Source organism: Sinohyriopsis cumingii, chromosome 14 (assembly GCF_028554795.1).
Source record: "Sinohyriopsis cumingii isolate HCF-2022 chromosome 14, ASM2855479v2, whole genome shotgun sequence".
Lineage (NCBI taxonomy): Eukaryota > Metazoa > Mollusca > Bivalvia > Unionida > Unionidae > Sinohyriopsis > Sinohyriopsis cumingii.
The window spans coordinates 102,144,057-102,158,641 of NC_142974.1; the positions used below are offsets into that span (position 1 = coordinate 102,144,057).

General features: G+C 34.1%; 1 protein-coding gene across 2 annotated transcripts in view; it reads right to left on the reverse strand.

Moving 5' to 3' along the window:
• LOC149784504 (uncharacterized) overlaps positions 1-14,585 on the reverse strand; it is a 50,650-nt gene that overhangs the window by 17,030 nt on the left and 19,035 nt on the right. For both annotated transcript variants that reach the window (XM_089932583.1, XM_089932582.1), the window contains exon 2: positions 3,856-3,883. Coding sequence is in view for 1 of the 2 variants with exons in the window: in XM_089932582.1 (XP_089788708.1) it covers positions 3,856-3,883 (28 nt within the window). In the remaining variant the exon portion in view is untranslated. The remainder of the gene's footprint in view (positions 1-3,855; positions 3,884-14,585) is intronic.

Genomic DNA, 14,585 nt, shown 5'->3' on the forward strand with positions numbered 1-14,585 from the left:
AGTGCGTTAAAGTTAATGTCTTCGGACTTCAGAGTTTGAAAAGTAATGTTTTGGACTTTAAAGTGTGAAAGTTAATATCTTTGTACTTTAGAGTGTGAATGTTAATGTATTTGGACTTTAGAGTGGAATGTTAATATCTTTGTACTTTAGAGTGTAAATGTTAATATCTTTGGACTTTAGAGTGTGAATGTTAATGTCTTTGGACTTTAGAGTGTGAATGTTAATGTATTTGGACTTAAGCGTGGGAATGGTAATAGCTTTGTACTTTAGAGTGTAAATGTTAATGTCGTTGGACATTAAAGTGTCAAAGTTAATATCTTTGTATTTTAGAGTGTAAATGCTAATGTCTTTGGACTTAAGAGTGGGAATGGTAAAGTCTTTGGACTTAAGAGTGGGAATGTTAATGTCTTTGGACTTAAGAGTGGGAATGGTAATGTCTTTGGCCTTAAGAGTGTGAAAGTTAAAATCTTTGTACTTTAGAGTGTGAATGTTAATGTATTTGGACTTAAGAGTGGGAATGGTAAAGTTTTTGGACTTAAGAGTGTGAATGTTAATGTCTTTGGATTTTAGAGTGTGAATGTTAATGTCTTTGGACTTAAGAGTGGGAATGGTAATAGCTTTGTACTTTAGAGTGTAAATGTTAATGTCGTTGGACATTAAAGTGTCAAAGTTAATATCTCTGTATTTTAGAGTGTAAATGTTAATGTCTTTGGACTTAAGAGTGGGAATGGTAAAGTCTTTGTACTTAAGAGTGTGAATGTTAATGTCTGTGGACTTAAGAGTGGGAATGGTAATAGCTTTGTACTTTAGAGTGTAAATGTTAATGTCGTTGGACATTAAAGTGTCAAAGTTAATATCTTTGTATTTTAGAGTGTAAATGTTAAAATCTTTGGACTTAAGAGTGGGATTGGTAAAGTCTTTGTACTTAAGAGTGTGAATGTTAATGTCTTTGGACTTAAGAGTGAGAATGGTAATGTCTTTGGACTTTAGAGTGTGAATGTTAATGTCTTTGGACTTAAGAGTGAGAATGGTAAAGTCTTTGGACTTAAGGGTGGGAATGGTAAAATCTTTGGACTTAAGAGTGGGAATGGTAAAGTCTTTGGACTTAAGAGTGGGAATGGTAATGTCTTTGGACTTAAGAGTGGGAATGGTAATGTCTTTGGACTTAAGAGTGGGAATGGTAATGTCTTTGGACTTAAGAGTGGGAATGGTAATGTCTTTGGACTTAAGGGTGGGAATGGTAAAGTCTTTGGACTTAAAAGTGGGAATGGTAAAGTCTTTGGACTTAAGAGTGTGAAAGTTAATATCTTTGTACTTTAGAATGTGAATGTTAATGTCTTTTGACTTAAGAGTGGGAATGGTAATAGCTTTGTACTTTAGAGTGTAAATGTTAATGTCTTTGGACTTTAAAGTGTCAAAGTTAATATCTTTGTACTTTAGAGTGTAAATGTTAATGTCTTTGGACTTAAGAGTGGGAATGGTAAAGTCTTTGGACTTAAGAGTGGGAATGTTAAGGTCTTTGGACTTAAGAGTGGGAATGTTAATGTCTTTGGACTTAAGAGTGGGAATATTAATGTCTTTGTACTTAAGAGTGCGATTGTTAATGTCTTTGGACTTTAAAGTGTGAAAGTTAATATCTTTGTACTTTAGAGTGTAAATGTTAATGTATTTGGACTTAAGAGTGTAAATGTTAATGTCTTTGGACTTTAAAGTGTGAAAGTTGATATATTTGTACTTTAGAGTGTAAATGTTAATGTCTTTGTAATTTAGAGTGTAAATGTTAATGTCTCTGGACTTAAGAGTCTGAATGTTAATGTTTTTGGACTTAAGAGTGGGAATGGTAATATATATGGACTTAAGAGTGTGAATGTTAATGTCTTTGGACTTTAGAGTGTGAATGTTAATGTCTTTGGGCTTGAGAGTGGGAATGTTAATGTCATCCAGCCTCAGAATGTGTAAGATAATGTTTATGGACAGGAAAGTGTGAATGTTAATGTTTGCGGACCACAAAGCGTGAACCTTGCTGCTTTCGGACCCCAAAGTGTCAAAGTTCTTTATTTTGTTTAAAGAAATGTTATATTTTAGTTATACAGCGACTTGGTTTAACAAAATCTCATCAGTGACATTTTCATTCCCTCACCTATAAGTCCGCGTATTGAAGCTTAGACCATTTCGCCCATAACTGTCTCTGTCTTGTTTGTGCATGATGGATCCCTTATTTGTTGACCATTTGTTCAAATGACATAGAGATTTGAATGTGCTTCTCATATGTGACGGAACATGGGTTGATTTTTTTGAACCCGACTTAAAGGAAAATAGTGAAGTCTGGATCGGAGAAAGCTAGCAGAGGCCACAAATCGCTTGACAAAGTGGTCTGTCAAGAGAGTTTTATATCAATTATTTTTTATGGAAAAGGTCCAGTCGTCCACTTATGTGTATGACTCTGCTAGTGTCACTGGGCATTTGTCTGGCTTCAAAGCGTTGCCAAAAACTATTTAACAGTATTCAAACAACCGTCCGTACAACGGTCCTCTATGTGTCCATGTATTCCATGGTAACACACCGGCGCTTAAATCCACAGTTTTGACAGACATCTTAAGAGACATAGCATCTAAGATTTACCACATTATCCATATTTAGCCCAAAATTATATTTGGCTGAATCCAATTATGAAATATTTCTCTGAGGAACAGATGATGTGAAATACCCCTTTTAGCGGTTATCTGATTTTTGTCTGAATCCAGTTATCAAAGAATTCTCTGAGGGTTAGATTTTTCGAAAGCGGCCTTTTGGAGGTATGTGTAAAGTTTGGCTGAATCCAGCTTTCAAGGATTTCTCTGAGGGGTAGACTTTTCGAAAGCCGACTTTTTGTGGTTGTGTGATTTTCCAGTATATAAATGAACATCATTCAAAAGTGTGAGTACACAATGGCGTTTAAAAATTCAGCACTAAAACTAAGAAAATCGAGTAGAGGTGCAGGAGGAGTACTCGGTATGAATGCACTCATTTACTGTTTACTAATAAAGAACGCTGTTGCACAGTGCACCAGTATTCAGATCGTGTTAAGAACTCCTCGTACGATAAAAAATTCAAACGACGGAAAGATGTCACGACAGCAAAATCTCACTTGTCTGTATTATTCGTAAAAAAGAAATAAACATGTATTAAGATAAGAGATAACAATTATCCATGAGCTTTTTTTCTAATGGTAAATATGGAGTCAGGTTCTAGTGAATAGACCTTATAGAAATGAAAATGCATTACAGGATACCATGAGGTAAAATAAAAAATAATGAGATTGATGAAGAAAGCAAATTTCGTTACCATAACTACGAGAAAAAAATGTACATGCTAAATTTTTCATCTCGCCATGAACAATTTCATAAATATTATAGAGTCCGGTGTTTAATATTACAATTAAGGTGTAGAGTCCGGTGTTTAATATTATAATTAAAGGTGTAGAGTCCAGTGTTTCATATTACAATTAAAGTGTAGAGTCCTGTTTTTAATATTGCAATGAAGGTTTAGAGTCCAGTCTTTAAAAAGTACAGCAAAAGTGTAACGTCCAGTGTTTAAATGTTATGGTTCAGGTATGGAGTTCAGTGTTCAAATATTACAATTAAGGTGCAGAGTCCAGTGCTGAAATACTGCAGTTAAGGTTTACAGTCCAGTGTTGAAATACAGCAGAAGTCCTCAAATTCTCATTCGGCTACTAGTGATCACATATATCAGTACAGTTAGCACAGAGGTAATAGCTTAGTAGACAGAAAATTATTTTACGAAATTTTAATACTTTCTTTCTTCTGAGTACCGTGTCATGAGAGAGAGAGAGAGAGAGAGAGAGAGATGTCTTGCCTTTTAATTGTTTCCTTGAAACGTTGCTCTGCAAAGACAAATGGTAAAAATTACTTATCGCGCAAGTAATATAAAAACATAAGAATCATGAAGTTTTTCTGGACTTAATTAAAATTAAAAAGCGGATGTACTTTTTTCATCGGAGTCTGAAGCTCTGAGTATATGAAAATTGTCAAGAGCAAAAGTTGTTAAAATCACGATTTTGTTTACTTGCTTTAATTTCCAAACAATTATCGATACGTATAGATTTTACATTGCTTTAATTTCCAAAAAAAATATCGACACGTGTAGATTTTACATTGTCTTTTCTAAAGTACATCAGACAATATAGGGATTTTTCTAACATATAGCTGTAAAAGAAATCAGGAGAATAAATATAATTTGAAAATTTTTCATCTTGGACTTTTTTTTATGAGGAATTCATATTAGTATGGCTGCATTTCAATCACTAATACCTGCTGGATGTTCAGTGAAAACGTAACTTGCCATCCAAGCAAAATGGAAACATAATTTAAAATGTCGGTTTAAGCAAGTATTTATTCTTAAATAATCGATGGTTCTATTGAAAGCCATTATCAGATGTAACTGACATTTAAAATACTTCAACATAGTCTTGCCATCGCCTTAATGTTTCAGTACTCAAATAATAAAAAATTCATTTTCGCACCATAATATTACTATGGTGATTTCTGTATGGGAAGATTATTTGATGGTGGTCTTCTTCACGTCTCGCAGAGCAGATAATCTGATTTGCTGAAAGATGATCGAATTTGCTTTTTCTGAAGCCGACTTAATTAAATAAGGAGGAAAACAAAGGCCATATTATTCACATAATGTATACATATATAGCCGGTCGATGGAAAATAAGGACACTTCCAAATGTAGCATAAGGTGCGAATGTTACATCGAACCTAACAAAACATTTATTAATATAGGACGCTGACTTTCAGCAGATGCTCAATTTTCAACGCAGAACAATGATTTATTATATTTAGATGCCAGCCGTAAACAAAAATACAATGTTACTATTTTATCTAAACTAGGAGAGTTGGAAGAGGGGAATAAAATAAAAAATTAACTAATGGAAAGAAAATACTTAGCCCGTGAGAAGTTCAGCGTGAAAACAGCGAAGTCGTTAACTGTAACAGTATCAATTTATTTTTAATTCACTAGTTTAAACTGTCTTTATTTTGAATCGCGTGGTTTATGCTATCTTTATCTGGAATCGCCTGATCTATACTGCTTTTATATCTTGCCTGGTTTGGGCAGTCTCTGTATTGTATCATTTAGTCTGTCTTTATTTTAGTTGTTTTGTTTAGGTTGTAATTATTTTAACTGCTAGGTTTAGGCCGTCAATAGTTTTAACTGCTAGCTTTGGGCTGCCTTTAGTTTCGATTGCTAGGTTCAGGCTGTCTTTAGTTTTAATTCCTAAGTGTAGGCTGATTTTATTTTTAATGGCTAAGCTTATGCTGTCTTTATTTTAAATTTCCTTGTTTCAACCTTTAATATAAATCTTTTGTTAGGTTATTAAACGGTAGTATATCCACTTAAGGCCATTGTTGTGAAAGCATGGTTTATTATCAGACTGATGACATTCCTCAATAGACACCAACTATAATATATGTATAATACCTGCATGTGCAACCTACGGCCCGCCATTGGATTTTGTATTAATTTGTCATCATACGTCGTGGCTTTGAAGAGTTATCAGACCCGTGCCCATGAGGAAGTTGTACATGCCTGGTTTAATAATGGATGCCGACATATCCCAATTCAAAGTTTCCATCCATTGAACAGCAATTAATCCTTGGTTTTAATGAAGGTTTAAACTTTTACCGCCATTACCCAAAGTCGCAAAGTCTCTGATAGGTGAACATGCTGTCATTTTCAGCAAAAGTTATATTATTTTGTTCTGCAATTAAACTAAGATAGTGATGAGTGCGCTGATTATAAATCATTGAAATATTTTTCAACTATCTCATTTCCAAACTTATGAGGACGAAACAAACAAGAATCAATTTTTTAACTATTACGTAAAACTCTAGACCATTGATGGCAATTGCACCACAGTCAACCGGTAAGGTTGTCTTCCCGTGAATAATATATTTTGTCTTTATCTGTGCATAACTACAGTTGTTTTGAACACTTTGTTTCAAACTGATTTAGTACCTGAGAACATACATACATACAGAGAGAGAGAGAGAGAGAGAGATCACTATACAGATTGACATAAATTCCGTTTTAAATCAATATGGTTATAAGATCTAATAATAAAAAACTGAAATTAAAAATTTCTTATATATTCCTCTCCGTGTTTGAACCAGATGTTCTTGATTATGGATAAATTGTAACAATTCAATTTTGAAAAGAGGCATCCTTTTTAAGACAAAAATGTATTGTTAATCACATTTTTACAAACCTCAATTTTTGTTCATGTATATATTTAATCTTGTTGTTTTCACCATTATTAAATTGAGAAAGGTTTCATCGTGTATATTCTGTTTTTAGGCTTCAATCCATAGTAAAGGGCAAATTAATTCATAGTCCAGGGCAAATTAATTCATAGTCCAGGGCAAATTAATCCGTAGTCCAGGGCAAATTAATTCATAGTCCAGGGCAAATTAATCCATAGTCCAGGGCAAATTAATCCGTAGTCCAGGGCAAATTAATTCATAGTCCAGGGCAAATTAATCCGTAGTCCAGGGCAAATTAATTCATAGTCCAGGGCAAATTAATCCATAGTCCAGGGCAAATTAATCCGTAGTCCAGGGCAAATTAATTCATAGTCCAGGGCAAATTAATCCATAGTCCAGGGCAAATTAATCCGTAGTCCAGGGCAAATTAATCCGTAGTCCAGGGCAAATTAATTCATAGTCCAGGGCAAATTAATCCATAGTACAGGGTAAATTCATTTATAAACTAAAACATAACTGAAACACCACCGAGATACATTTGTCCAACCTGACGCAGCTAACATTTACCAGCAGAAAGTATGCTGATACCTTCAATTAACTGCATAGAGAGAAAAAGAACAAGCAAACAAAACCACGCCAATTTTAATAGCTAGAGGAAGATTGCATAAATATCAATACAACGAGCGAGAAATATACTCCCCAACCTAGTGTTTTTACAGTCAGGAAAAGATATTCCCCAATTCAACAGTTTATATAGTCATCAAAAGATATTCTCAGTCTATAGTTTTATAGTCATGAAAAGCTATTCCCCAGTCTAGAGGTTTATAGTCACGAAAGGATATTCATCAGTCTATAATTTCATAGTCATGAAAAAATATTCCCCAACCTATAGTTTTATAGTCACAAAACGATGTTCCCCAGTCTATAGGTTTATAGTCATGAAACGATATCCCCCAGCCTAAAGTTTTAGTCTATAATTTTATAGTCATGAAAAGATATTCCCCATTCAACATGTTTATAGTCACGGAAAGATATTCATCAGCCTATAATTTTAGTCTATAGTTTTATAGTCATGAAAAGATATTCCCCAGTCTATAGTTTTACAGTCAAGAAACGATATTCCCCAGTCTATATTTTATAGTCACGAAAAGATATTCCCCAGTCTATAGTCATGAAAAGATATTCCCCAGTCTCTAGGTTTATAGTCATGATTAGATATTCCCAATTCGATAGTTTTATAGTCACGAAACGAAATTCCCCAGTCTATAGTTTAATAGTCATGAAAAGATATTCCCCAACCTATGGTTTTATAATCACAAAACGATGTTCCCCAGTCTATAGGTTTATACTCAAGAAACGATATTCCCCAGGCTAAAGTTTTAGTCTATAATTTCATAGTCATGAAAAGATATTCTCCAGTCAACATGTTTATAGTCACAGAAAGATATTCATCAGCCTATAGTTTTAGTCTATAGTTTTATAGTCAAGAAACGATATTCCCCAGTCTATATTTTATTGTCACGAAAAGATATTCCCCAGTCTATAGTCATGAAAAGATATTCCCCAGTCTCTAGGTTTATAGTCATGATTAGATATTCCCCAGTCTATAGTTTTATAGTCATGAAAAGATATTCCCCATATATTTTCATGACTATAAAACTATAGACTGGGGAACATCGTTTTGTGACTATAAAACTATAGGTTGGGAATATCTTTTCATGACTATAAAACTATAGGTTGGGGAATATCTTTTCATGACTATACCACTATAGGTTGGGGAATATCTTTTCATGACTATAAAACTATAGACTGGGGAATATCTTTTCATGACTATAAAACTATAGGTTGGGGAATATCTTTTCATGACTATAAAACTATAGGTTGGGGAATATCTTTTCATGACTATACCACTATAGGTTGGGGAATATCTTTTCATGACTATAAAACTATAGATTGGGGAATATCTTTTCATGACTATAAAACTATAGACTGGAGAATATCTTTTCCTGACTATACCACTATAGGTTGGGGAATATCTTTTCATGACTATAAAACTGATGGTTGAGGAATATCTTTTCATGACTATAAAACTATAGATTGGGGAATATCTTTTCCTGACTATACCACTATAGATTGGGGAATATCTCTTCATGCTTATGAAACTATAGGTTGGGGAATATCTTTCCATGACTATAAAAATATAGGTTGGATAATATCTTTTCATGACTATAAAACTATAGATTGGGGAATATCTCTTCATGACTATACAGTTATAGGCTGTGGAATATAAAACTATAGATTAAAAGTATAGACTGCGGAATATTTTTTGTGACTAGTAAGTCAAGTAATTTCCTAACTCAGGAAACCCAGAGAAACCAACGTACAACATTTAGAACGGACATGTTAGTGCATTGTTGTATTTTGTGAAGGCCAGGAGTGGGAGAATGATCAAGGACTTTAAACATGTGCAGGTGATATTCAGTGTTTCTCTGTTTGAGCGGAGAGGGATGAGAAGTCAAGAAACGTAATATTGGATGGTCATGTGATGGGGGGGGGGCGGGTTGGTTTGTACCAAACCTAGATAAATATTATAAAATAGAATGTGATGTACATCGCTTTATTTAACCTTTATTCAGGATACACAACCATAAAATCTTTCATAATCAAGCCTACTTGACAAGTGCATGATAATGTCTTTAGATGACATGCATAAACAAAAATCATTGTATGTAACCAAATTATATACAAATAAAACTAAAACACGCCAAAGAAAACACTATTATTTGTCACAACAAAACGTTTACTACGTGACTGTGCAGTGCTTTGCATTTGAGCCTGTTTTCGTGTATGATTTATTTCTGAGGGGATGTTTGATACAGTATTTCTCTGCATCTTTATCTCCTTAGATATGCATCTGCCGATCCGTAAACCACAAGCAAGCAATTATACTTTTAAATATAAAAATAACGAATCTAGCTTTGAGAATATTTTTTGTTATATACGCGTGATAACTAATCTGCATTTGAGTCATATTAATGCGTACGTCATTGGAGTGTGTGTGACTTTGATTTTAACGTAGGTTTAACAATTTTTCAGTCATATCGCTACGATGTCTGCAGTGTGGCAGTTTATAGTGTTGTCTAGCACTGAGACATCATGCCGCAGACATGTAGCATGATGTCCCACCCAGTCACATTATCCTGACACCAGGCCGACCAGGCCTAACACTAACTTCTTAATACTGAGCGCCAAGCGAGGCAGCTGTTTAGTACCATTTTTGTAAGTCTTTGGTATGACTCGTCCAGGGATCGAACCCACGACCTCCGCATCCGAGGCGGTATTTCTGAATGAAAGGACACGTTCACTAGAAGGTGGTCAAATATTTTTTTAAAAAAATTAACGTTCGCCAGATACTGTAAATGAAAGTATTAACGCATAGGAAAGGCTAATTGTACGAGTCTGTGTGTAATAAAAGACACTCTACTAAATGAGCCTTTGAATTTGCAGACGATAAATCACGTGATTTATATATAACCATTGTGTTGAGAACTTTTCAAGAATACCAAGAAACTTCGATTTGGCTGATTTTTTTCCCATGATCTTTGCGTTTTCAAACGTCGTTGAATAGGTGTATATTGATCGATCTGACACAAAACAGCTCCGTTACGGATCACTGCCATCTCACCTCTGTCTGCGCCGGTTCGAGTCTCAGATTCAGCCAATGTAGGTATGTGAGAAAGCATGCCAGTAGCTTCTCGTGGGTCGGTGGTTCTTTCTGGGGTTTTCCCGGGTTCTTCCTCCACCATTAATACTGGCCGCCATATATAGCCTATCGTGTGCTGAAAAATGGCGTTAAACCCCACAACAACAACAACAACAACACAAAACAGCTAAAAAGCTACACAGTCAAGTAACTCAAAATATGACTTGCCATGAACGATACATGTAACTGTGTCTATTGTACATATTTCATCTTGCAGAATATATTTTTCATGATGTCTTGGCTATCTATCTGTCCTAATCGAGAACTACATCTGATCAGATCATTAATAAGTATCACAGACCTGAAGATGAATTGACACTTCGCAAGCCATCACAAATAAGGTTGATTATATACGCGTCGAGAAGCTCCAAATGTTAGTTGTCATTCGGAGTACATTTTCAGAACCAAAAATTTAATGCTACGTTGTGTATTTTTACTTACATACATTATATTTAGAAAAAGGTCTCACATACGATAGACCACACAGTCTATTATATGCACCTACTTAGACTCTCATCATGTATATATATATATATATATATATATATATATATATATATATATATATATATATATATATATATATATATATATATATCCTCATTTGCTCGTCAAGTTTAAAACGAGGTGAAAGAAATGTTTGCGATATAAGAAATACTAGTAACATAAAATTTCAGTACGTCACTCCTTGGATGCATTAGCATGAATTACAATGACATGGACATTTTTATTTCCTTGAATTGCAATATTTAATTCAGTGGCATTTTAACGTATTATGTGTCTAGAAGCTTTTATCATCAAACTTCTACAAATCTTTCGAAATTCATATATATCAATAATGACGTTCTTAACATGGAATAACTTTAATACCAAACGCAGGGCAAGTATTGCTGGGAACACACTCGAGTAACTTTAATACCAAACGCACGGCAAGTATTAATTGGGACATAGTCGAATAACTTTAACACCAGACTCAGGACAAGTATTACTGGGGACACACTGGAATACATTTAATATCAGACTCAGGGCAAGGATTAGTTCAAACATATTTCAGTAACTTTAATACCAGAAACAGGGCAAGAATAAATGGGGACATATTCGAATAACTTTAATAGCAGACGCAAGGTAAGTATTACTAGGATACAGTCGTTCACTACATGTTATTTTAGTTTTGTTTAGGGGGTGGAATACGAAGTTTAGAAAATTCATAGAGTTACGTCGAATTTTATGAAAGATTTATTTAGTCTAGATGCATCGGGTCATTCATCTCAGTCGCTCAATGACAGGATACATTGAACTCTTAGATTACTCATTATTAAATAAGAAGTGACAATTTTGTGTCTACAGGTATTAACTTTTTACCTTACCGTCGGATAACCCAGAGGTTCTCAAACCGTGGTTGCGATAGTTATCTATCGGTGCAATCAACGTCAGAAAAGATCATTAAGTGGTTCGCCGAGACCCCTCAGCAGTGTTCAAGTGACCCGTAAAAAAGTTTGAGAACCACTGAGTTAGTTTAATTTTAGTACTAAACTGGGGAAAAAATTGAAAGTTAATAGAGTTTGTATATCATCAATACATGAAGGTACGTTATTATACGCAATCTAGATGTAAATAAAAGCAAAATGTCGGGCTGTGAAAGACAGTAGTACAAACAGTTGGAAGAGTCCGTTTTTCGAAATTGATTTTACACTGACTTCACATATTCTGTACCCTTTTTAATTATTCGTAAATCGCACAAATTTAAACACAAAACATTAAATTGATGTGGGCTATGATAAGAAAAATGAGAACACATCGATTATTTGTAATTAATAGTTCACGCCGTAGAATTTTAGCAGCTCATTGGTAAATATTGCTGGCTAGGGATTTGATTAAATATCCATTGTTATGTTATACCTAAAACTGTATATGACACCATGAGCGAAGAGCAACTCTTGTCGGAAATGGATTTGCTAAGGAATATGTGACAAATGCATGCAGTTGCGCAAAACATTTGAAGAACATGTTTATTTACAGACAAATTAAACATATTATCTGCGATATTTCTCTTAAATATTTTTGTTTTATAATGCCAGTATGCTGCTCTGTACCTTCGAAATTTAATCATTATGGTCAATCATTGCCAAACAATGTGTCTGACATCCTTTTCCATCCAGCATCTACAAAACAAACAAGTTAGTGCCTTACATTGGGATATACTATTATATGATTATCACAGACGTGGTACCAGCTGAGCGAACTGCTATGTCAGGTGAAAAACTAATGAATGAATATTCCTGTATGCAAAATAAATTACTACTTAAGATGTATAGTATAAGCAATTAGTGCACTTTAGTTTAGAAATAGACACTATAGTACCTATACCTTTTGTCATATTTCAGTATTATATTAGCCAATACCTCTGTCATAGTTCAGTATCCTTTACATTTAACCATTCCTTTTGTCATATTTCAGTATCCCTTACATTTGCCAATACCTTTTGTCATATTTCGCTATTCCTCACAGTTGCCAATACCTATGTCATATTACCTTTTGTCGTATTTCAGTATCCCTTATATTTGTCAATACATATGTCATATTACCTTTTGTCATATTTCAGTATTCCTTACATTTGCCAATACCTATGTCATATTACCTTTTGTCGTATTTCAGTATCCCTTATATTTGCCAATACATATGTCATATTTCAGTATTCCTTACGTTTGCCAATACCTTTTGTCATATTTCGCTATTCCTTACAGTTTCCAATACCTATGTCATATTACCTTTTGTCATATTTCAGTATCCCTTATATTTGCCAATACATATGTCATATTTCAGTATCCCTTACATTTGCCAATACCTTTTGTCATATTTCGCTATTCCTTACAGTTTCCAATACCTGTCATATTACCTTTTGTCATATTTCAGTATCCCTTATATTTGCCAATACATATGTCATATTTCAGTATCCCTTACATTTGCCAATACCTTTTGTCATATTTCGCTATTCCTTACAGTTTCCAATACCTATGTCATATTACCTTTTGTCATATTTCAATATCCCTTATATTTGCCAATACATATGTCATATTTCAGTATCCCTTACATTTGCCAATACCTTTTGTCATATTTCGCTATTCCTTACAGTTTCCAATACCTATGTCATAATACCTCTTGTCATATTTCAGTATCCCTTATATTTGCCAATATCTATGTCATATTTCAGTATCCCTTACATTTGCCAATACCTTTTGGTCCTATTTACGTTCCTAAAAAAAGAAATGCTCAGCTTCACATCATGTTTGATCAAAATATGACAGTTTTTGTGTTCAAATTATAAAGTTGCAATAGTGAAATTGAACGATAAGAGTTTGTGATGCCAGCCAGCTTCGAGCATAGACATTTCACGCACCAATTTAACATAGTTATTTTTTACCATAGAAATCTTCTCTCATTCCAGATAAAATGTTTAAAATTAGAAAATTGTGTAATGTATGGATAACCGAACTGATAGCGATGAAACACCTAATAGCATGGTGAACCATGTGGAAGATAGCCTAGATTCATAAAGAATGGTCAGCAATTAGAATTATCAATGGTAAGATTAGTTATCCTCCTCTTAGTGGTGGCCCCGGGTGGGGAAACTCCCAACACAGTAACGACTGTGCTAAATAACAACAGCAGATTTTTTTAAAGATTTTTTTTTATTGAGAAATGAACTATAAAAATGCTAATATTAACAGATTTTTACAAGATTCGTAATCGAATATTGACCGATATTGTTGTCTTGCATTTGCAGTCTTAAAGATAAAAGGCTTATCTCCAGGAAAGCAATTAGTCAAAAGGGCCGCATTTTATTATCTAGCATGAAACAATGATGCTTTTAACTGCTATGTTGTCTTCACATCCCTAAAAATATAGTGGACCATTCTTTTATCGCTATAAAAGAAAACAAATGTCCCAAATACATACTAGAGAGTGGAAAATGAGCCATGGTTGTTCAGCTGGTACAGCGTAGGATTCGTAATCCAAATGCACGGGTTCGATACCCGGCCAGGTCTTTTGGTAGTCGATAAGGTGCTGAGATTGCTGTTAGAACCATAACAACCAATGCTTATAAATAAAAAGGATGTATGGCGTAAATATAAGTTGATATAAACAGGTAGACTTACAAAGGTTTGCCAGAGGATAAGTTAAAACGATAACCAGAAAATAAGACGAAATAATTTATATCATGGACCAAAAAGTAGTATTTAATCGAACAGTTCCTTTGTTTTATACAATTCGGCACTAACAATTTTATGAAATAGATTTTAAAGATCATTTATTACATCGACAACTTCACCTAATACTAGTTATATTGAACAAGGTTACGATTCTCGCGCATCTGTTACTTTTAGCTAAGTCCCAACAACAAGGCAGCTCTTGGATATCTTGAGTTATATTCTAGTGCGTTGATAACTCGGCAAGTCAAAGTTGAGTCAATCTCATGTTTGAAATGGACAAGCTGAGATCATGCAAACTGAAAATGTTTTGGTACGCTTAATGTCATGGTTTCGAATTAGTTT